The following is a 21524-nucleotide window of genomic DNA, read 5'->3' on the forward strand; positions in this document are numbered from 1 at the left end:
AGTGGGTGCTGTAGATGTGGAGGATGTAGTAGTAGTGGGTGCTGTAGATGTGGAGGATGCAGTAGTAGTGGGTACTGTAGATGTAAAAGAAGCAGTAGTAGTGGGTGATGTAGGTGTGGAGGCTTTAGTAGTTGTGGGTGCAGTAGATGCAGAAGTAGTCGATGCTGTAGATGTGGAGGATGCAGTAGTAGTGGGTGCTGTAGATGTGGAGGATGCAGTAGTAGTGGATGCTGTAGATGTGGAGGATGTAGTAGTAGTGGGTGCTGTAGATGTAGAGGATGCAGTATTAGTGGGTGCTGTAGATGTGGAGGATGCAGTAGTAGTGGATGCTGTAGATGTGGAGGATACAGTAGTAGTGGGTGCTGTAGATGTGGAGGATCCAATAGTAGTGGGTGCTGTAGATGTGGAGGATGCAGTAGTAGTGGTTGCTGTAGGTGTGGAGGATACAGTAGTAGTGAATACTGTAGATGTGGAGGATCCAATAGTAGTGGGTGCTGTAGATGTGGAGGATGCAGTAGTAGTAGGTGCTGTAGATGTGGAGTATGCAGTAGTAGTAGGTGCTGTAGATGTGGAGGATGCAGTAGTAGTGGGTGCTGTAGATGTGGAGGATGCAGTATTAGACAGTACTGTAGATGTGGAGGATGCAGAAGTAGTGGATGCTGTAGATGTGGAGGATGCAGTAGTAGTGGGTGCTATAGATGTGGATGATGCAGTGGTAGTGGGTGCTGTAGATGTGGAGGATGCAGTAGTAGTGGGTGCTGTAGATGTGGAGGATGCAGTAGTAATTGGTAGCGTACTAATGAAAATTGCAACAGCTGTAGGTGCTGTAGATGTGGAGGATGCAGTAGTAGTGGGTGCTGTAGATGTGGAGGATGCAGTAGTAGTGGGTGCTGTAGATGTGGAGGATGTAGTAGTAGTAGGTGCTGTAGATGTGGAGGATGCAGTAGTAGTGGGTGCTGTAGATGTGGTGGATGTAGTAGTAGTGGATGCTGTAGATGTAGAGGATGCAGTAGTAGTGGGTGCTGTAGATGTGGAGGATGCAGTAGTAGTGGGTGCTGTAGATGTGGTGGATGTAGTAGTAGTGGATGCTGTAGATGTGGAGGATGCAGTAGTAGTGGGTGCTGTAGATGTGGAGGATGTAGTAGTAGTGGGTGCTGTAGATGTGGAGGATGCAGTAGTAGTGGGTGCTGTAGATGTGGAGGATGTAGTAGTAGTGGGTGCTGTAGATGTGGAGGATGCAGTAGTAGTGGGCGCTGTAGTTGTGGAGGATACAGTAGTAGTGGGTGCTGTAGATGTGGTGGATGTAGTAGTAGTGGGTGCTGTAGATGTGGAGGATGCAGTAGTAGTGGGTGCTGTAGATGTGGTGGATGTAGTAGTAGTGGGTGCTGTAGATGTGGAGGATGCAGTAGTAGTGGGTGCTGTAGATGTGGAGGATGTAGTAGTAGTGGGTGCTGTAGTTGTGGAGGATACAGTAGTAGTGGATGCTGTAGATGTGGAGGATGTAGTAGTAGTGGGTGCTGTAGATGTGGAGGATACAGTAGTAGTGGGTGCTGTAGATGTGGTGGATGTAGTAGTAGTGGGTGCTGTAGATGTGGAGGATGCAGTAGTAGTGGGTGCTGTAGATGTGGAGGATGTAGTAGTAGTGGGTGTTGTAGATGTAGAGAATGCAGTAGTAGTGGGTGCTGTAGATGTGGAGGATACAGCAGTAGTGGTTGCTGAAGATGTGAAGGATGCAGTAGTAGTGGGTGCTGTAGATGTGGAGAATGTAGTAGTAGTGGGTGCTGTAGATGTGGAGGATGTAGTAGTAGTGGGTTCTGTAGATGTGGAGAATGCAGTAGTAGTGGGTGCTGTAGATGTGGAGGATGCAGTAGTAATTGGTAGAGTAGTAGTGACAGTTGCACTAGCTGTAGGTGTTGTAGATGTGGAGGATGCAGTAGTAGTGGGTTCTGTAGATGTGAAGGATGTAGTAGTAGTGGGTACTGTAGATGTGGAGGATGCAGTAGTAGTGGGTGCTGTAGATGTGGAGGATGCAGTAGTAGTAGGTGCTGTTGATGTGGAGGATGCAGTATTAGTAGGTGCTGTAGATGTGGAGGATGCAGTATTAGTGGATGCTGTAGATGTGGAGGATGCAGTAGTAGTGGGTGCTGTAGATGTGGAGGATGCAGTAGTAGTGGGAGCTTCAGTAGAACTCAGAGCTGCTGTAGTTGTAGTGGGAGCTGTGGTAGTAGTGGGAGCTGTAGTAGTTGTCTGAATAGCAGTAGTAGTGGGGGCTATAGTTGTTGTGATTACTGCAGTAGTAGTGGGAGCTGCAGTAGTTCTCTGAGCTGCTGTAGTAGTAGGTGTTGTGGTAGTAGTGAGAGCCGTAATTATGGATGCTGCAGTAGTAATGGGAGCTGCAGTAGTACTCTGAGCTGCTGTAGTAGTAGGTGCTACAGTACTAGTGGGAGAGGTGGTAGTAGTTGTGGTAGCTGCAGCAGTTGTGGGAGGTGCAGAAGTAGTTGGTGCAATAGTTGTGGTTGCTGTGGTAGTAGTGGAAGCTATAGTTGTGATTGCTGCTGCTGCTGCAGTAGTAGTAGTAGTTGTAGCTACAGTATTAATCACAGCTGCTGTAGTAGTAGGTTCTGCAGTAGTAGTGGAAGCTGTGGTGGTGGTAGTAGTGGGAGCTATAGTTGTGGTTGCTGCAGTAGTTGTGGGAGCTGCAGTAGTACTCTGAGCTGCTGTAGTAGTAGTAGGTGCTGCAGAAGTAGTGGGAGCTGTGGTAGTAAGTGGTGGTGTAGTAGTCTGAGCTGAAGAAGTAGTGGAAGCTATAGTTGTGGTTGCTGCAGTAGTTGTGGGAGCTGTAGTAGTTGTCGGAACTGCAGTAGTAGTGGGAGCTATAGTTGTTGTGATTGCTGCAGAAGTAGTGGGAGCTATAGTTGTGGTTGCTGCAGGAGTTGTGGTAGCTGCAGTAGTTGTGGGAGGTGCAGTAGTAGTTGGTGCAATAGTTGTAGATGCTGCAGTAGTAGTGGGAGCTATAGTTGTTGTAATTGCTGCAGTAGTATTAGTAGTAGCTACAGTAGTACTCAGAGCTGCAGTAGTAGTGGAAGCTGTGGTAGTAGTGGGAGCTATAGATGTTGTGATTGCTGCAGTAGTAGTGGGAGCTGCAGTAGTACTCTGAGCTGCAGTAGTAGGAGTAGTAGTTGCTTCAGCAGTAGAGGGAGAGGTGGTAGTAGTGGGAGCTGTAGTAGTTGTCTGAGCTGCAGAAGTAGTGGGAGCTTTAGTTGTGGTTGCTGCAGTAGTAGTGGGAGCTATAGTTGTGATTACTGCAGTACTAGTGGGAGCTGCAGCAGTACTCTGAGCTGCTATAGTAATGGGAGCTGTGGTAGTAGTGGGAGCTGTAGTAGTTGTCTGAGCTGCAGCAGTAGTGGGAGCTATAGTTGTGGTTGTTACAGTAGTAGTGGGAGCTGCTGTAGTATTAGGAGCTATATTAGCAGTTGGAGCAATAGTTGTGGTTGTTCCAGTAGTAGTTGGAGCTGCAGTAGTAGTGGGAGTTGTTGTAGTAGTGGGTGCTGCAGTAGTTGTCTGAGCTGCAGAAATAGTGGGAGCTATAGTTGAGGTTGCTACAGTAGTAGTGGGAGCTGCTGTTGTAGTGGAAGCTATAGTAGTAATTGGTGCAATAGCTGTGGTTGTTCCAGTAGTAGTGGGAACTGCAGTAGTAGTGGGTGCTACAGTAGTAGTGGGAGTTGTTGTAGTAGTGGGTGCTGCAGTAGTTGTCTGAGCTGCAGAAATAGTGGGAGCTATAGTTGAGGTTGCTACAGTAGTAGTGGGAGCTGCTGTTGTAGTGGAAGCTATAGTAGTAATTGGTGCAACAGCTGTGGTTGTTCCAGTAGTAGTGGGAACTGCAGTAGTAGTGGGTGCTACAGTAGTAGTGGGAGCTGTTGTATTGGTGGGTGCTGCAGTAGTAGTGGTAGCTGCAGAAGTAGTTGATGCAAAAGTTGTGGTTGTTCCTGTAGTAGTTGGAGCTATAGTTGTTGTTGTTGTTGCTGCAGTAGTAGTGGGAGCTGTTGAAGTAGTGGGTGCAGCAGTAGTAGTGAGAGCTGTGGTAGTAGAGGGAGCTGTAGTAGTTGTCTGAGCTGCAGAAGTAGTGGAAGCTAAAGTTGTGATTGCTGCAGTAGTAGTGGGAGCTGCAGTAGTTGAGGGAGCTGCAGTAGTAGTTAGTGCAATAGTTGTAGTTGTTCCAGTAGTAGTGGGAGCTGCAGTAGTAGTGGTAGCTGTTGTAGTAGTGGGTGCTGCAGTAGTAGTGGGAGCTGCAGTAGTTGTCTGAGCTGCAGAAATAGTTGGAGCTGTTGTAGTAGTGGAAGCTGTAGTAGTAATTGGTGCAATAGTTGTGGTTGTTCCAGTAGTAGTTGGAGCTGCAGTAGTAGTGGGTGCTGCAGTAGTAGTGGAAGCTGTTGTAGTTGTGGGTGCTGCAGTAGTAGTGGGAGCTGTGGTAGTAGAGGGAGCTGCAGTAGTTGTCTGATCTGCAGAAGTAGTGGAAGCTATAGTTGTGATTGCTGCAGTAGTAGTGGGAGCTGCAGTAGTTGAGGGAGCTGCAGTAGTAGTTGGTGCAATAGTTGTAGTTGTTCCAGTAGTAGTGGGAGCTGCAGCAGTAGTGGGACCTGTTGTAGTAGTGGGAGCTGTTGTAGTAGTGGGTGCTGCAGTAGTAGTGGGAGCTACAGTATTTGTCTGAGCTGCAGAAGTAGTGGGAACTGTTGTAGTAGTGGGAGCTGCAGTGGTTGTCTGAGCTGCAGAAGTAGTGGAAGCTATAGTTGTGGTTGCTACAGTAGTAGTGGGAGCTGCTGTAGTAGTGGAAGCTATAGTAGTAGTAGGTGCAATAGTTGTGGTTGTTCCAGTAGTAGTTGGAGCAACAGTAGTAGTGGGAGCTGCAGTAGTAGTGGGTGCTGCAGTAGTAGTGGGAGCTGTTGTAGTAGTGGGTGCTGCAGTGGTAGTTGATGCAAAAGTTGTGGTTGTTCCAGTAGTAGTTGGAGCTATAGTTGTTATTGCTGCAGTAGTAGTGGGAGCTGTTGTAGTAGTGGGTGCTACACTTGTAGTGGGAGCTGTAGTAGTTGTCTGAGCTGCAGAAGTAGTGGAAGCTGTAGTTGTGATTGCTGCAGTAGTATTGGGAACTGCAGTAGTTGAGGGAGCTGCAGTAGTAGTGGGAGCTGTTGTAGTAGTGGGTGCTGCAGTAGTAGTGGGAGCTGCAGTAGTAGTTGGTGCAATAGTTGTAGTTGTTCCAGTAGTAGTGGGAGCTGTTGTAGTAGTGGGAGCTGTTGTAGTAGTGGGTGCTGCAGTAGTAGTGGGAGCTGCAGTAGTTGTCTGAGCTGCAGAAGTAGTGGTAGCTGCATTAGTTGTCTGAGCTGCAGAAGTAGAGAAAGCTATAGTTGTGATTGCTACAGTAGTAGTGGGAGCTGCTGTAGTAGTGGAAGCTATAGTAGTAGTTGGTGCAATAGTTGTGGTTGTTCCTGTAGTAGTTGGAGCTGCAGTAGTAGTGGGTGCTGCAGTAGTAGTGGGAGCTGTTATAGTAGTGGGTGCTGCAGAAGTAGTGGGATCTGCAGTAGTAGTTGATGCAAAGGTTGTGGTTGTTCCAGTAGTAGTTGGAGCTATAGTTGTTGTTATTGCTGCAGTAGTAGTGGGAGCTGTTGTAGTAGTGGGTTCTGCAGTAGTATTGGGAGCTGCAGTAGTAGTGGGAGCTGTAGTAGTTGCCTGAGCTGCAGAAGTAGTGGAAGCTATAGTTGTGATTGCTGCAGTAGTAGTGGGAACTGCAGTAGTTGAGGGAGCGGCAGTAGTAGTTGGTGCAATAGTTGTAGTTGTTCCAGTAGTAGTGGGAGCTGCAGTAGTAGTGGCAGCTGTTGTAGTATTGGGAGCTGTTGTAGTAGTGGGTGCTGCAGTAGTAGTGGGAGCTGCAGTAGTTGTCTGAGCTGCAGAAGTAGTGGGAGCTGTTGTAGTAGTGGAAGCTGCAGTAGTTGTCTGAGCTGCAAAAGTAGTGGAAGCTATAGTTGTGGTTGCTACAGTAGTAGTGGGAGCTGCTGTAGTAGTGGAAGCTATAGTAGTAGTTGGTGCAATAGTTGTGGTTGTTCCAGTAGTAGTGGGAACTGCAGTAGTAGTGGGTGCTACAGTAGTAGTGGGAGCTGTTGTAGTAGTGGGTGCTGCAGTAGTAGTGGTAGCTGCAGTAGTAGTTGATGCAAAAGTTGTGGTTGTTCCAGTAGTAGTTGGAGCTATAGTTGTTGTTGTTGTTGTTGCTGCAGTAGTAGTGGGAGCTGTTGTAGTAGTGGGTGCAGCAGTAGTAGTGAGAGCTGTGCTAGTAGAGGGAGCTGTAGTAGTTGTCTGAGCTGCAGAAGTAGTGGAAGCTAAAGTTGTGATTGCTGCAGTAGTAGTGGGAGCTGCAGTAGTTGAGGGAGCTGCAGTAGTAGTTAGTGCAATAGTTGTAGTTGTTCCAGTAGTAGTGGGAGCTGCAGTAGTAGTGGTAGCTGTTGTAGTAGTGGGTGCTGCAGTAGTAGTGGGAGCTGCAGTAGTTGTCTTAGCTGCAAAAATAGTGGGAGCTGTTGTAGTAGTGGAAGCTGTAGTAGTAGTTGGTGCTATAGTTGTGGTTGTTCCAGTAGTAGTTGGAGCTGCAGTAGTAGTGGGAACTGCAGTAGTAGTGGGTGCTGCAGTAGTAGTGGGAGCTGTTGTAGTAGTGGGTGCTGCAGTAGTAGTGGGAGCTGTGGTAGTAGAGGGAGCTGTAGTAGTTGTCTGAGCTGCAGAAGTAGTGGAAGCTATAGTTGTGATTGCTGCAGTAGTTGAGGGAGCTGCAGTATTAGTTTTTGCAATAGTTGTAGTTGTTCCAGTAGTAGTGAGAGCTGCAGTAGTTGTGGTAGCTGTTGTAGTAGTTGGTGCTGCAGTAGTAGTGGGAGCTGCAGTAGTTGTCTGAGCTGCAGAAGTAGTGGGAGCTGTAGTAGTTGTCTGAGCTGCAGAAGTAGTGGAAGCTAAAGTTGTGATTGCTGCAGTAGTAGTGGGAGCTGCAGAAGTTGAGGGAGCTGCAGTAGTAGTTGGTGCAATAGTTGTAGTGGGAGCTGTTGTAGTAGTGGGAGCTGCAGTAGTAGTGGGTGCTGCAGTAGTAGTGGGAGCTGCAGTAGTTGTCTGAGCTGCAAAAGTAGTGGGAGCTGTTGTAGTAGTGGGTGCTGCAATAGTAGAGGGAGCTGCAGTAGTTGTCTGAGCTGCCGAAGTAGTGGAATCTATAGTTGTGGTTGCTACAGTAGTAGTGGGAGCTGCTGTTGTAGTGGAAGCTATAGTAGTAGTTGTTGCAATAGTTGTCGTTGTTCCAGTAGTAGTTGGAGCTGCAGTAGTAGTGGGTGCTGTAGTAGTAGTGGGAGCTGCAGTAGTTGTCTGAGCTGCAGTAGTAGTGGGAGCTGTTGTAGTAGTGGGTGCTGCAGTAGTAGTGGGAGCTGCAGCATTTGTCTGAGCTGCAGACGTAGTGGAATCTATAGTTGTGGTAGCGACAGTAGTAGTGGGAGCTGCTGTAGTAGTGGAAGCTATAGTAGAAGTTGTTGCAATAGTTGTTGTTGTTCCAGTAGTAGTTGGAGCTGCAGTAGTAGTGGGTGCTGTAGTAGTAGTAGGAGCTGTTGTTGTAATGGGTGCTGCAGTAGTAGCGGGAGCTGCAGTGGTAGTTGATGCAAAAGTTGTGGTTGTTCCAGTAGTAGTTGGAGCTATAGTTGTTATTGCTGCAGTAGTAGTGGGAGCTGTTGTAGTAGTGGGTGCTACAGTAGTAGTGGGAGCTGTAGTAGTTGTCTGAGCTGCAGAAGTAGTGGAAGGAATAGTTGTGATTGCTGCAGTAGTAGTGGGAACTGCAGTAGTTGAGGGAGCCGCATTAGTAGTTGGTGCAATAGTTGTAATTGTTCCAGTAGTAGTGGGAGCTGCAGTAGTAGTGGGAGCTGTTGTAGTAGTGGGTGCTGCAGTAGTAGTGGGAGCTTCAGTAGTTGTCTGAGCTGCAGAAGTAGTGGGAGCTGTTGTAGTATTGGGTGCTGCAGTAGTAGCGGGAGCTGCATTAGTTGTCTGAGCTGCAGAAGTATTGGAAGCTATAGTTATGGTTGCTACAGTAGTAGTGGGAGCTGCTGTAGTAGTGGAAGCTATAGTAGTAGTTGGTGCAATAGTTGTGGTTGTTCCAGTAGTAGTGGGTGCTGCAGTAGTAGTGGGAGCTGTTGTAGTAGTGGGTGCTGCAGTAGTAGTGGTAGCTGCAGTAGTAGTTGATGCAAAAGTTGTGGTTGTTCCAGTAGTAGATGGAGCTATAGTTGTTGTTGTTGTTATTGCTGCAGTAGTAGTGGGAGCTGTTGCAGTAGTGGGTGCAGCAGTAATAGTGGGAGCTGTGGTAGTAGAGGGAGCTGTAGTTGTTCCAGTAGTAGTTGGAGCTATAGTTGTTGTTGTTATTGCTGCAGTAGTAGTGGGAGCTGTTGTAGTAGTGGGTGCAGTAGTAGTAGTGGGAGCTGTTGTAGTAGTGGGAGCTGCAGTAGTTGTCTGAGCTGCAGAAGTAGTGGAAGCTAAAGTTGTGATTGCTGCAGTAGTAGTGGGAGCTGCAGTGGTTGAGGGAGCTGCAGTAGTAGTTAGTGCAATAGTTGTAGTTGTTCCAGTAGTAGTGGGAGCTGTTGTAGTAGTGGGTGCTGCTGTAGTAGTGGGTGCTGCAGTAGTTGTCTGAGCTGCAGAAGTAGTGGGAGCTGTTGTAGTAGTGGGTGCTGCAGTAGTAGTGGGAGGTGCAGTAGTTGTCTGAGCTGCAGAAGTAGTGGGAGCTGTTGTAGTAGTGGGTGCTGCAGTAGTAGTGGGAGGTGCAGTAGTTGTCTGAGCAGCAGAAGTAGTGGGAGCTGTTGTAGTAGTGGGTGCTGCAGTAGTAGTGGGAGGTGCAGTAGTTGTCTGAGCAGCAGAAGTAGTGGGAGCTGTTGTAGTAGTGGGAGCTGTTGTAGTAGTGGGAACTGCAGTAGTAGTGGGTGCTGCTGTAGTAGTGGGAGCTGTTGTATTAGCGGGTGCTGCAGTAGTAGTTGATGCAAAAGTTGTAGTTGTTCCAGTAGTAGTTGGAGCTATAGTTGTTGTTGTTATTGCTGCAGTAGTAGTGGGAGATGTTGTAGTAGTGGGTGCTGCAGTAGTAGTGGGAGCTGTGGTAGTAGTGGGAGCTGTAGTAGTTGTCTGAGCTGCAGAAGTAGTGAAAGCTAGAGTTGTGATTGCTGCAGTAGTAGTGGGTGCTGCAGTAGTTGAGGGAGCTGCAGTAATAGTTGGTGCAATAGTTGTAGTTGTTCCAGTAGTAGTGGGAGCTGCAGTAGTAGTGGTAGCTGCAGTAGTTGTTTGAGCTGCAGAAGTAGTGGGAGCTGTAGTAGTTGTCTGAGCTGCAGAAGTAGTGGGAGCTGCAGTAGTAGTGGTAGCTGTTGTAGTAGTGGGAGCTGCAGTAGTTGTCTGAGCTGCAGAAGTAGTGGGAGCTGTAGTAGTTGTCTGAGCTGCAGAAGTAGTGGAAGCTATAGTTGTGGTTGCTACAGTAGTAGTGGGAGCTGCTGTAGTAGTGGAAGCTATAGTAGTATTTGTTGCAATAGTTGTTGTTGTTGTTCCAGTAGTAGTTGGAGCTGCAGTAGTAGTGGGAGCTGTAGTAGTAGTTGGAGCTGCAGTAGTAGTGGGAGCTGTAGTAGTAGTAGGAGCTGTTGTTGTAATGGGTGCTGCAGTAGTAGTGGGAGCTGTAGTAGTAGTTGGAGCTGCAGTAGTAGTGGGAGCTGTAGTAGTAGTAGGAGCTGTTGTTGTAATGGGTGCTGCAGTAGTAGTGGGAGCTGCAGTAGTAGTTGGAGCTGCAGTAGTAGTGGGAGCTGTAGTAGTAGTTGGAGCTGCAGTAGTAGTGGGAGCTGTAGTAGTAGTAGGAGCTGTTGTTGTAATGGGTGCTGCAGTAGTAGTGGGAGCTGCAGTAGTAGTGGGAGCTGTTGTAGTAATGGGAGCTGTAGTAGTAGTTGGAGCTGCAGTAGTAGTGGGAGCTGTAGTAGTAGTGGGAGCTGCAGTAGTAGGTGGAGCTGTAGTAGTAGTAGGAGCTGTTGTTGTAATGGGTGCTGCAGTAGTAGTGGGAGCTGCAGTAGTAGTTGGTGCAATAGTTGTGGTAGCTGCAGTAGTAGTGGGAGCTATAATTGTTGTGGTTGCAGCAGTAGTAGAGGGAGCTGCAGTAGTAATCTGAGTTGCAGTTGTAGTGGGAGCTACAGTTGTGATTGCTGCAGTAGTGGTCAGAGCTGCAGTAGTACTCTGAGCTGCTGTAGTAGTAGGTGCTGCAGTAGTAGTGGGACCTGTGTTAGTAGTGGGAGCTGTAGTGGTTGCTGCAGTAGTTGTGGGAGCTGCAGTAGTAATTTGAACTGCAGTAGTAGTCTGAGCTGCAGTTGTAGTGGTTACTGATGTAGTTGAGGGAGCTGCTGTGGTTGAGGGAGCTACAGTAGTAGCAGGCGGAGCTGCAGTACTAGTGAGTGGTGCAGTAGTTGCGGTAGCAGCAGTCGTAGTGGGTGGTGCAGTAGTTGTGGGATCTGTAGTGGCAATTGTTATGGATGCTGCTGTAATACATAATGCAGAACTATGAGAAAGTTGACAATGAAAAATATCACATCAGTACCATTTTCATAACTGTAATGATTTGAAAATATTTTCAAAATAATGACATCATCCTACAAGGCTATATCTATCTCTATGCCAGCGATATATTTCCCACCAGGCACAAGAGGCACATGCCTAGGGAGGACACCTTCTGGGGCTTTAGGGGGTAGGGGGTGGCTCAGCATGCTTATTTGTATGAGAGCCCTGCTAGGCCAATGGCAAGATGAGGTAAGGTGGTTTTTTTTTTTTTGTTTACTTTGTAAATGGTGAGTGAGGAAGAGTCAATGGTCAATAAATTGTGTTGGTGGAGGGAAAGTGAGGTTAGTGCAGTTTTGGCAGTCGGGAGGCCCAAATATGAAGGGAGCAGTGACATGATGGGGGACGGCCGATAATGTTGTGCCTGGGAGCAGCCTGACCCCTAAATTCACCCCTGCTCGCTGCCTCTACCACGTCTAATCATAAATCTCTGGTACAAGGTCTCAGAGCTTTGTGTAATTATCATTATTATGAACTTAAACATTTCTTTTGTAGATTATTTAAGAATAATATGTTCAATTCAGCTGTTTCACAGAGGTCTAGCGAGTTTTATTATTTACGGATTATCGGCAATTGTGGTGTGCTTTGCAATTACATGACGCATCTGAGATTCGATCGCATAATCCCGAATCCCAGCCAGTGTGCATGCAGAGGCAGGGAGATGTGATCACATCTCAGTAATGCAAATGCCTCTCCATGATTGACAGGCAGAGGTGTTTGTGGGGCGGTTGGGGGCAGCAATGCGGTATTGCGGGGGAGTGGCGCTAAAAATGTATGTCCCGGTACATGCTGTATTCAGGGCGGCCATGTGACATCACACTCAGTGACAGTAGCCAGGTGCTGCACTAGGGGTCTATTCATGAAGCAGTGAAAAGTGTGGAGAAGTGAGCCAATGGAGAAGTTTCCCATGGAAACCAATCAGCATTGAAGTAACATTAATAATTTGCATACTATACAATTGTGCGGCGCAGCTGATTGGTTGCCATAGGCAACTTCTCCACAGGCTCACTTCTCCACTCTTTTCACTGCTTCATGAATAGACCCCTAGTGAAGGAGCCAGCAGTACTGCTGGACAAGTCTCTGGTGGCAGCACAGTGTCTCCGGGAATGCTTAGCATGCCGCCAGAGTGATGAAATGGGGTCAGTAATGAGGCCATGTCCCTTTCCTGTCGCGCTTGGGCCCTTTTCAGCACACCTGGTGTCACTGATCCCAGCGATACCCCTGCTGTATTTACTGCACCATACACCACCCACAACCAAATAATACCTTAGGCAACCTAGCATCACCCATAGGACCTAATGGGCACTGAGAGGCTCACTTTTTTATTTAGACCAACACGGGGTCCAATTTATTATGTTGCCTATGACTCCAGGGTGGCCTTTATTTTGCCTCTGCAGTTCTAGAGCAATGGTCCCCCAATGCAGTCCAGGTTTTAAGGATATCCATGTAGATTGGTCTCCAAGTCTGTTTTGTAATTTAGGGGGAGATGTACTAAGCAGTGATAAAAGTGGAGAAGTAAGCCAGTGGAGAAGTTGCCCATGGCAACCAATCAGCTGCTCTGTATACTTTGATAATGTGCAAATTATAAATGTTATGTCAATCCTGATTGGTTGCCATGGGCAAATTCTCCACTGGCTCACTTCTCCACTTTTATCACTGCTTAGTACATCTCCCCCATAATCTCCTCTGCCAACTCAATTTCTGAGAAATAATTTGCTACTATATTTCCACCACGAGACCATTTAGGTCTGTAATAATATTTTGAATGCTATATGTTATATAATCACATCAAATGCTATGGGCGGGATGTATTAACATACATCGCCGCACCTCGCCGGTTACCGCAGCGATGTTGATCACGTATGTACTAACATATGCGATCAACATCGCGATGCGGTGACGGAGGCCCCCCGCGATACCTGTTAGGTGGTCTGCGGGGAGTCTCCGTCACCTCCATGGGGTCCCCACACAGGCTAGATGCCGGGAAGCAGCAGCAGGCTGCCCCCGGCGCCTCCTCCTCCCCCCTGCAGCCGGAAGGACGCCCGGCTGCGTTGCTAGTGGGAGGAGGAGATTACCTTCCAGGTCCGGGGCATCATGGAGGAAGGTAAGCTGGGGGGGAGGTGGGTCGGCGTCTGCGGCGGTGTCGACGGTGTTGGCGGGTTGCGGCGGTCGGCGAAAAGAAGCCCATAGGATTCTATAGGGTATCGCCATCCAAAGATGGCGATACCCTGGACGCCGAAAACGCGGCGGTAGGGTGTTAGCAAATATGAAAATGTGGTAAAACACCCGTTTTCGGGGGTTTTACCGCATTTTTGCTTTAGTACATCCCGCCCATAGGATGATAAATCTTTTGAACTGGTTGTACATGTATGGGATGACTAATCATGAATATCTCTCTAATAGTCTGTACAACCCATTTTTTAGAGGAATAATATTAAAAGTTACATTTAAATAATGATCATATAACCACATTTGAATAAACAGTGTCCCACAAAGGAATCTTTACAGCAATTGGCTCTGGACAATCACTTTTTTGACCATTTAGGGGTCTATTCATGAAGCAGTGAAAAGTGTGGAGAAGTGGGCCAGTGAAGAAGTTGCCCATGGCAACCAATCAGCTTTGAAGTAACATTTATAATTTGCATACTATACAATTGTATGGAGCAGCTTATTGGTTGCCATGGGCAACTTCTCCACTCTTTTCACTGCTTCATGAATAGACCGCTAAGTATTCCTTTCCACGGTGCCCCTCCGGGATGCAGTCAGTTTACCTCCAATCAAAATCCCGACGTTCAAAATCCCGACACCAATTGACCGATAGTCAAAATCCCGACATGGACAAAATACCGACATTTAAAATACCGCCAAGGTCAAAATACCGACATGTAAAATGCCGACAGGTCAAAATACCGACATGAGTTTTTCATGATTTTTTTTCATTGAAACCGACTTGTTCATATTTTACCATCCCAGTGGACCTGGAGGGGGAATATAATAGTGTGCCGAGCGCAGCGAGGCACCGTGCCCGAAGCATGGCGAGCGCAGCAAGCCATGCGAGGGGACGCGGTACACTTTATATGGTGTCCATGTTGACTTATGTCGACATACACACAAAAAACAACAAAAATGCATGTCGGTATTTTGACCTATCGGCATTTACATGTCGGTATTTTGACCTTGTCGGTATTTTAAATGTCGGTATTTTGTCCATGTCGTGATTTTGACCTTGTCAGCATTTTGACCATCGGTCAATTGGTGTCGGGATTTTGAACGTCGGGATTTTGATTGGAGGTATTTCATACCGATCCCGCCCCTCCAGCCTTGTATTCAAAGAGTAGAAACTGTACGCTTAAACTATTGGTTGGAGCGCTATTTAAGTTTAGTAACGAGTGATAAAAAGGATATCACTCGTTGTTAAATCTGCCCCCTTAGTCCTTTCACTGCAAAATATTCTCATATTTTTCATGAAATACTAATGTATTTTGCATAGTATAGAATTTAGAGCAGCTGTCATATTAATTGCCCTGCCTGGTTTAGCTCCTTTGAGGTCAGTGTGAAGTACTGTAAATGTGCTTTGTCACTATACTATGACTAATTAAATCTTATATAGGAAAAAATGTTCCAAAATACAATGTCTTATATTTTGAGGCTTTAACATGCAATTTTAAGAGATTGGGGTCTATTCATGAAGCAGTGAAAAGTGTGGAGAAGTGAGCCAGTGGAGAAGTTGCCCATGGCAACCAATCGGCATTGAAGTAACATTTATAATTTGCATACTATAAAATCATACAGAGCAGCTGATTGGTTGCCATGGGCAACTTCTCCAATAGCTCACTTGTCCAACAGTTCACGCCTTGACAAAGAGGTTACGGACCCCGAAAAAAACGTTGGCCCTATGTGACCACTTTTTGTATATGCTTGATTTAATACACATTTGACGACTGTTTTAAGCCGGAGTGCCGCTGCTTCATTTACTTTATCCTTATTCTGCTCTGCTGCGGAGGGCACCCGGATACTAGCTGAAATTGGGAGTGCCGGGCAAACCTGCTTTTTATATATATTGTTATATATATTTTATAATTACAAATGGCTCGGATCCCGGCTTGGATCGCAAAGTTAGGGGGGCGGGGGGGTTCGGGGGGGTTCGGTTCCCAGGAACTGAACCCGCTCATCTCTAGTTAAACCCTTCTATAACATTGAGCAATACATCCAATCTTGCCTGGATGCTAATGGTGAACAGTTTCAACATTTGCCATGACTTCCTTATGTTTCTCATAGACCAAGACATGTACGTGTCAAATTTCACTAAGGTACGCGATTGCGCCAGCCGTCGCCGGGACTCAGGTAGTTAGGGGATGACAATGGGAGATAATGATTTATGTAGTATATAAGGCAAAATTGCAGTGACAGATATTTAGTGTGAGATTGCAGTGGTGTTGGGTGTGCGTTGCCAGCTGCTGCGGTCAGCCGCAGGTTGTATTCCCACTCTATGGGTGTCTGTACACCCATGAGTGGGTATATAGAGCCTGTGGGTCTGCATTCTGTGTGTTGGCATTTCTAGCGTTCAGGATTCTGGCGTCGGCATGCTGACCGCCAGGAGCCCGGAGTGCCAGTAAGATAACCGCATCCCCATGCAGTGTGTATATGTGTGTGTTTTTATATGTGTATCAAAAATTGTTTCACCTATGTACACAAGGAGACTCTATCTAAACTTTATATGGCTGTTATTGTATTGTATCAATTTTAGGAAATGATTCAGCTGAAATGTCTGTATGTGTATGTTATGTTGACCACCTCATAGAGAATACTTATTCTGCCAACTACAAGGTTAAAATTATGTTTAACAGCCCTGAGTAGGTCATGTCAAAGTCGAAAAATATCGTAATGCATATGCCTTGTACTAACCCCATGCACATGCCCGCTGCTCGTGCACTCACTCCGCCGTGCGTGCACATAACCGCAATTTGCGTAGGATCGCTCCGGCAATCATGCGCATGATATGGGTATTTACGGCGGGGTTTGTGAGCGCGTAGCGGGTTATTAGAACATTACATATTTAACCCAAATAGTGCATTTTGTACCCATAGTTCCCTTTTACCATGTCAGCGAGTATTAATAGTTTAAACAGTCCCTGGACGGAGGGATTCGCCTTTGCATGATAGGAAGGGTCAGATAAAGGTTGGAAGGTGATGTCTATATTTTGAGGGTAACATTCCGGTATTGGTTAGAGAAAGATCGCATGTTCCAGCGTATAGTTATGTGCAAAAGTAGAATATGAACATTAACTGTATTTACTGTATTTTATGTATGCGGCGGGAATCCAGAGGATACCACCCACAAGAGCAGTTGGGGAAAGACATCGCCCACCTATTCAAATCCACCTATAGCCTCTTCTGTAATGTAAAGACACATTCCTGTGTCCAATGGACAATGAGATTACAGTGACCATTGTATTGTGTATGCATGTTGTGTATAAAAAGACCATTGTTGCCTGGCCGGTCAGAAGACTTTAAACGCTATCTGTATGACCAGCTGAGGACCGAGCCGGGTTGTGCTTGCGAATATTCTCACATATGTACATTCTCTGTAGCCATTATTCTGTTTAGATTTACTTGTTAGCCTGTAGTGTATGATTTGTATTGTTTTACCTTTTGGAATCAATCCACTGTGGCCTTAGAACCCGGTGGTTTCAACTACAAATCGGTGTGGTGTCTTCACTTTCCTGCAAGGGGGTTTAAAGTGTATTTATCCGTATAAGGTGTATAGGTATTGATAAGGTGTACGCACTGCGGGTACTTTATACCGTCAGTGCTATTTAAGGTTTAAGGTATAACATCTTTGCAGTACTTTGCTGTTAAGGGTTTAAAGTGTGATCATATTATTACATTGTATCATTAACAAGGTTTAAAGGTTATAAATTGTGTGTGCAATCGCTGTGTGTTCTCTGTACACTCAGCGCGGCGTGTGTACGCCAAGTGCGTACCACGTGCAGGACTCTGTACGCAAATAGCATACAAAGTGCGTAGCACGTGCATTCAATCTAGCAGCCATAGCGGCTCCACGGTAAAAGTGTATTTAAAGGTATAGCTTTGCAGGCTAAGTTAATATCAATATTATCAATTGGGAGCTCGTCCGGTTCCTTCTCATACCCGCAGCCTAGCAGAGTTTTCGCAGACTTTATCAGCAAAGGGCGGAAGGGTATCCCCTGTAAACCTTCTCTTGGTCGGGGGATACAATCAGTGCTGATTAGATAAGCGTCTGCCCTGCATGGTTTGAAGGGATGCTGGAGGGATCCGCAAGGTAAGAACGCAAAAGCTATTTTTTTTAAAAAATATCTGCAAATTTTTGTTTGGCGCCAAATGCGCACGCAACACACACATACATCTGTATTTTGTACTTTACATATCTGCTCACACTATTACCATAATTACTGATTACTAGATTTATTTTGACCTGTACTGGAAAATTTGTTGCTATTTAGTTAACATATAGAGTTAATAGTTAAGGAAGTAAGTGTAAGACGCACACGCAGCCTGGCCTAGTTGTACAGGTTTATACAGTAGAAACTGTGTGTGTGTTAAGTAAGTGATTATAGTTATATATCGCTTACATTTATAGAAGTGTGGGATTTGTAGTACTGCGGACGTACGGCCTTTGTACACGTGTCTCGGACAACGTTCGGGACTGCGTACGCAACGTAAAGGCCTACACACGTGGCGTGTTTACGCAACGTGCGTACAGGTACGCTCACTAAATACAAATCACACAATAGCATTGTTTCAGTTTAGACGATACGGTAGCCACGCGATAATAGCACAAATTGATCAGTTTCCAATATTTAGTTTAAATATCTTTCTTACTGTATCACCTCTGGAATTATTCTGTTTTATCTGAATGAAAGTAAATTTTCTGTACAGAAAAAAACCAAAGTGTATATGAGTGAACGAGCGTGAGTGTGCAAACAATAAAGGTTTTGTGGACCCAGGGAATTCGGGATCCCGTAGGAGACCACACCAGGTGAGTGGACACTTGGTGGCGTGAGAGTGGCTTTCTCACGTTAACATTGATTAAGGTATAAAGGAGCAATTAGTATATCAGCAGACCAAGAGGTCAGCAAAGTCAGAAAACCGCTGACAAAGTCATGCAAATCTCTGAATACTGCGGCCTAAAAGGTCCGCGAGGTTTTGTGTAGAGAGCGCAGCCCCGGGGGTTGGCGTAGTACCCATATAGGCCCGTTCAGATACGCTCCGGCTGAGGTTTCGCAGCCTGAAAAACGATTCCATTGGTCATACGGTGGATAAGTAACAGTTACCTATACGCTGTGCGATTGTACCGCGCGTTCGTGAGTGCAATACTTAGCCCACCGCGAAACCCTTTTACGAGTTGTGCGTAAAATCGCGGGCTCATTGGCGCTAAGTGTAGTACACGCAACGTGATTTGTGTAACAATTTTTTTGTTTTAAGGGAGTTTCGCTGGTCACTCAGGAAATCTCCAACGACCAATATTTACTGGGAAGGGTAAGTCACTCCCACACACTCTCAGTAAATAGAGGTTACACAGGGCCCTAGGTTGGGTACGACCGGTGCTGACGACAGTGCTTAGGTGTATTGGCCAACGTAGGCGTGAGTGGGTGAGAGCGCTCTGAGAACTTTCACCGTTGCCTTACCACTGAGTATTTTGGTTTTTTGTAGGAATTAGCTGAGAAGGCAATACCTGCAAAAGATGGGGGCCAGTTGCTCAAGTAAGGGACGATCAACCAGGGTTCAGGTTGATATTCCGCGGCCCAAGGGATCGGCGAGGTACATAATGTGTGAGAAATATGGCTCACACACAGAGGTTTTATGCAATGAATGGGAACGTATGACTGCGGAAGACAGGGAACCATTCCCTAAGGTAGGCAGTTTTAATCCAGAGGTGTTGCAGAATTTAAGGCTTAGGATATGTCTGATAAAATCCAGAAAAGAAAGGATCAGACATGCAAACTGTTTACACTTATGGCAACAAGAGAGTGATATGCAGAGGGGATTAGCTCAAACAGCTGGTTCCAACCCTAGCAGGAAACTGATTGCAACTGCACCACCACCACCGTATATTACAGGGGAGAAAGTGGCTACAGAGAATGGCATACTAATATATGATAAGAGTGAACTTGTTAAATGTATTAATGCTAACCCGTGCAAGTTGTATCCCATCTTAAACTTCCCTCAGGACTGCGACCAAGAAGATGAGCCCAGCACAATATCGGCACTCTCTCTAGCAGCCACCATACAAGACACGCAAGTGGGCACGGCCCAACCAGTAAGAATAGCAGCAAAGGCCCCTAGCGGAGGGACAGGTGAGGTCGTGTCCACAGGTAAGTATGGTACAGTACATTATGCAGAGACAATTGCACCTCACATTGTAGAAGCAACCCAGAACGATGTAATTGAACTAAATCCTGTCAGGGTGATCACAGTCCCCAATGGGAAGACTGACGCTCAGGGAATCACTCCCGTCAGGAACATTGCTATGCATTGTCCCTGGTCCCGGACAGAATTGAGGACAATTATGTCTGAATTTCCCGATCCCAGGAAGGATCTAGCCGCATGTCAGAGGTTTATTAGGGAACTAGGTAACGCCACTGAACCCACAAACAAAGATTGGCGGACAGTGCTACGGGCATGTTTGCCCTCTAATATTGACCCTGTGAAATTCATTGCTGACTGTAAATTAGATGCAGAAGTACCTCTCACTGATGAATACACTCAGGAGAATGTACGACAGATCAATCTGCAATTAGGAGTATATTTCCCAACTGTTGTCAAGTGGAATAAAATCTTCTCCATTAGACAAAAAGAAGGTGAAACGGCTTCTGAATATTTCCATCGAGCACTGCAGGAAATGGCTAGATACACTGGGGTCGAGGATATTAAGTAAAATGTACATCATAGAGAGGTAGCTGTGTCCGTATTAATGGACGGTTTGAAAGAAGCGTTGAGAACAAGGGTACAAACCACTCAACCTAACTGGAGAGGTATCTCGGTGGCTGCATTAAGAGAGTCCGCTATTGAGCACGATCGGAACATCATTAAGCACAGGGAGTCACAGGGGGATAAGCTGATGACCGTAAGTATCAAAGCCCTGACAACGAAGCCACATCAGCCTAAACCCCAGACACCTGATGATAAGTCGTATGTAGTGAAATGTTATAAGTGTCAGAGAGAAGGACATTACGCATGGAATTGTAATTCTAACAGCAATGTATATCGACCCCCTAGACCAGAACATGACTCACAGCAAAACACACGTAATTGGGATCAGGGACCGCATAGGAGGAATTACGAGCCACGTGCAGGGGAAACAAGGAGGTACCCACCTAGGAGGGACTGGCAGACCTCTGGAAATTCTCAGCTACCCCCCTCACATATCGTAGCTGCCAGCGCGCTGCGGGAGGGTCACAACATACAATAGGGGTTAGGCCACACCTGTAGTTTGCAGCCAGTGAAGTTGATTGCTAGCCTTGGAAATGAACCCGAGGTTACAGTTGATGTAGCTGGTAGATCACTACCTTTCCTTGTGGATACAGGGGCGGCCAGGTCAGTGTTAAATTCAACGGTAGGTATGAAAACAATGGGTAAAACAATTTCAGCAATTGGGGTAACAGGAGTAGTGCAACACTACCCTTTAAGTAAACCAGCGGAGATTACGATAGGGCCTTTGCAGACCAAGCACTCCTTTTTGCTAGCTGCATCGGCTCCGACTAATCTACTTGGGAGAGATTTATTGTATAAGATGGGGTGTGTCATATATTGTACTCCTGAGGGTGTCTTCTTAGATATACCCGAGAATCACGTTCAGGAAGTGCAGGATATGTTAGACACCCCACAAAGGTTAATGTCACACTCTGCTGTTATAGACAGGTGTCCATCCAAGGTAGAGGAAATGATCTCCCAGATACCGGAATCCCTCTGGACCAAAGATGGACAAGACACTGGATTGATGGCAAATGTAGCTCCTGTAGTTGTGCAAGTAAAAGATGGTAGGATAGCTCCAAAAATCCCACAGTATCCTCTGAAGCCAGAGGTGGAATTAGGAGTGTACCCAGTCATAGAGCGCTTGCTACAACAGGGCATCCTAGTTAGGACGTCCAGCACTGCCAATAGTCCCATCTTCCATGTGAAAAAGAGTGGGGGGAGGGGTTACGGGCTAGTGCAGGATCTAAGGGGGATAAACAAAATAGTTGAGAGCCAATTCCCTGTAGTGACAAATCCAGCTGTCATCCTCATGCAAATTCCCCCTACTGCAAAATATTTCACTGTCATTGACCTCTGTTCTGCTTTCTTTTCGGTCCCTCTGCACCCAGACAGCCAATATTTGTTTGCATTTACATACAGGGCAGTACAGTACACCTGGACTCGCTTACCCCAAGGTTTCATTGACAGCCCAAGTATTTTCTCCCAGGCTTTGCATGACTGTTTACAATCCTTTCAACCTGAGTCGGATCAGTATTAATACAGTATGTAGATGACTTACTGCTGTGTTCTGACTCACTCGAATCGTCCTTGAAAGACACGAAACAGCTTCTGTTTCACCTTTCTAATACGGGACACAAGGTTTCAAAGGATAAGTTACAGTTGTGCCAGACCAAAGTGAAATATTTGGGACATTGCTTAACACAAGGACTGAGACACCTCACCGCTGATAGAATACAGGCGATTCGCGACATGACTCTGCCACAAACCCAGCAGCAGATCCGCACATTCCCTGGAATGTGTGGGTATTGCCGAAACTGGATCCCAGGGTTCTCCATACTGGCTTTACCTTTGCAAGAGATGGTCTCTTCAAACAAACCAGATCGGATTTCGCACACAGATGAGTCCAAACTGGCATTTGAGAGACTCAAGCAGTACCTATCACAGGCA

General features: G+C 46.4%; 1 protein-coding gene across 1 annotated transcript in view; it reads right to left on the reverse strand.

The window, feature by feature from the left end:
• Positions 1-21524, reverse strand: part of LOC134949934 (mucin-2-like) — a gene marked incomplete at its 3' end in the record, with an annotated part of 79504 nt that overhangs the window by 1953 nt on the left and 56027 nt on the right. The window contains exons 2-6 of the mRNA XM_063938620.1: positions 9259-10547; positions 8563-9165; positions 3853-8505; positions 3622-3753; positions 842-3561 (exon numbers count right to left, since the gene is read on the reverse strand). Of these exons, the coding sequence (XP_063794690.1) occupies positions 842-3561; positions 3622-3753; positions 3853-8505; positions 8563-9165; positions 9259-10547 (9397 nt within the window). The remainder of the gene's footprint in view (positions 1-841; positions 3562-3621; positions 3754-3852; positions 8506-8562; positions 9166-9258; positions 10548-21524) is intronic.

Source organism: Pseudophryne corroboree, chromosome 8 (genome assembly GCF_028390025.1).
Source record: "Pseudophryne corroboree isolate aPseCor3 chromosome 8, aPseCor3.hap2, whole genome shotgun sequence".
NCBI lineage: Eukaryota > Metazoa > Chordata > Amphibia > Anura > Myobatrachidae > Pseudophryne > Pseudophryne corroboree.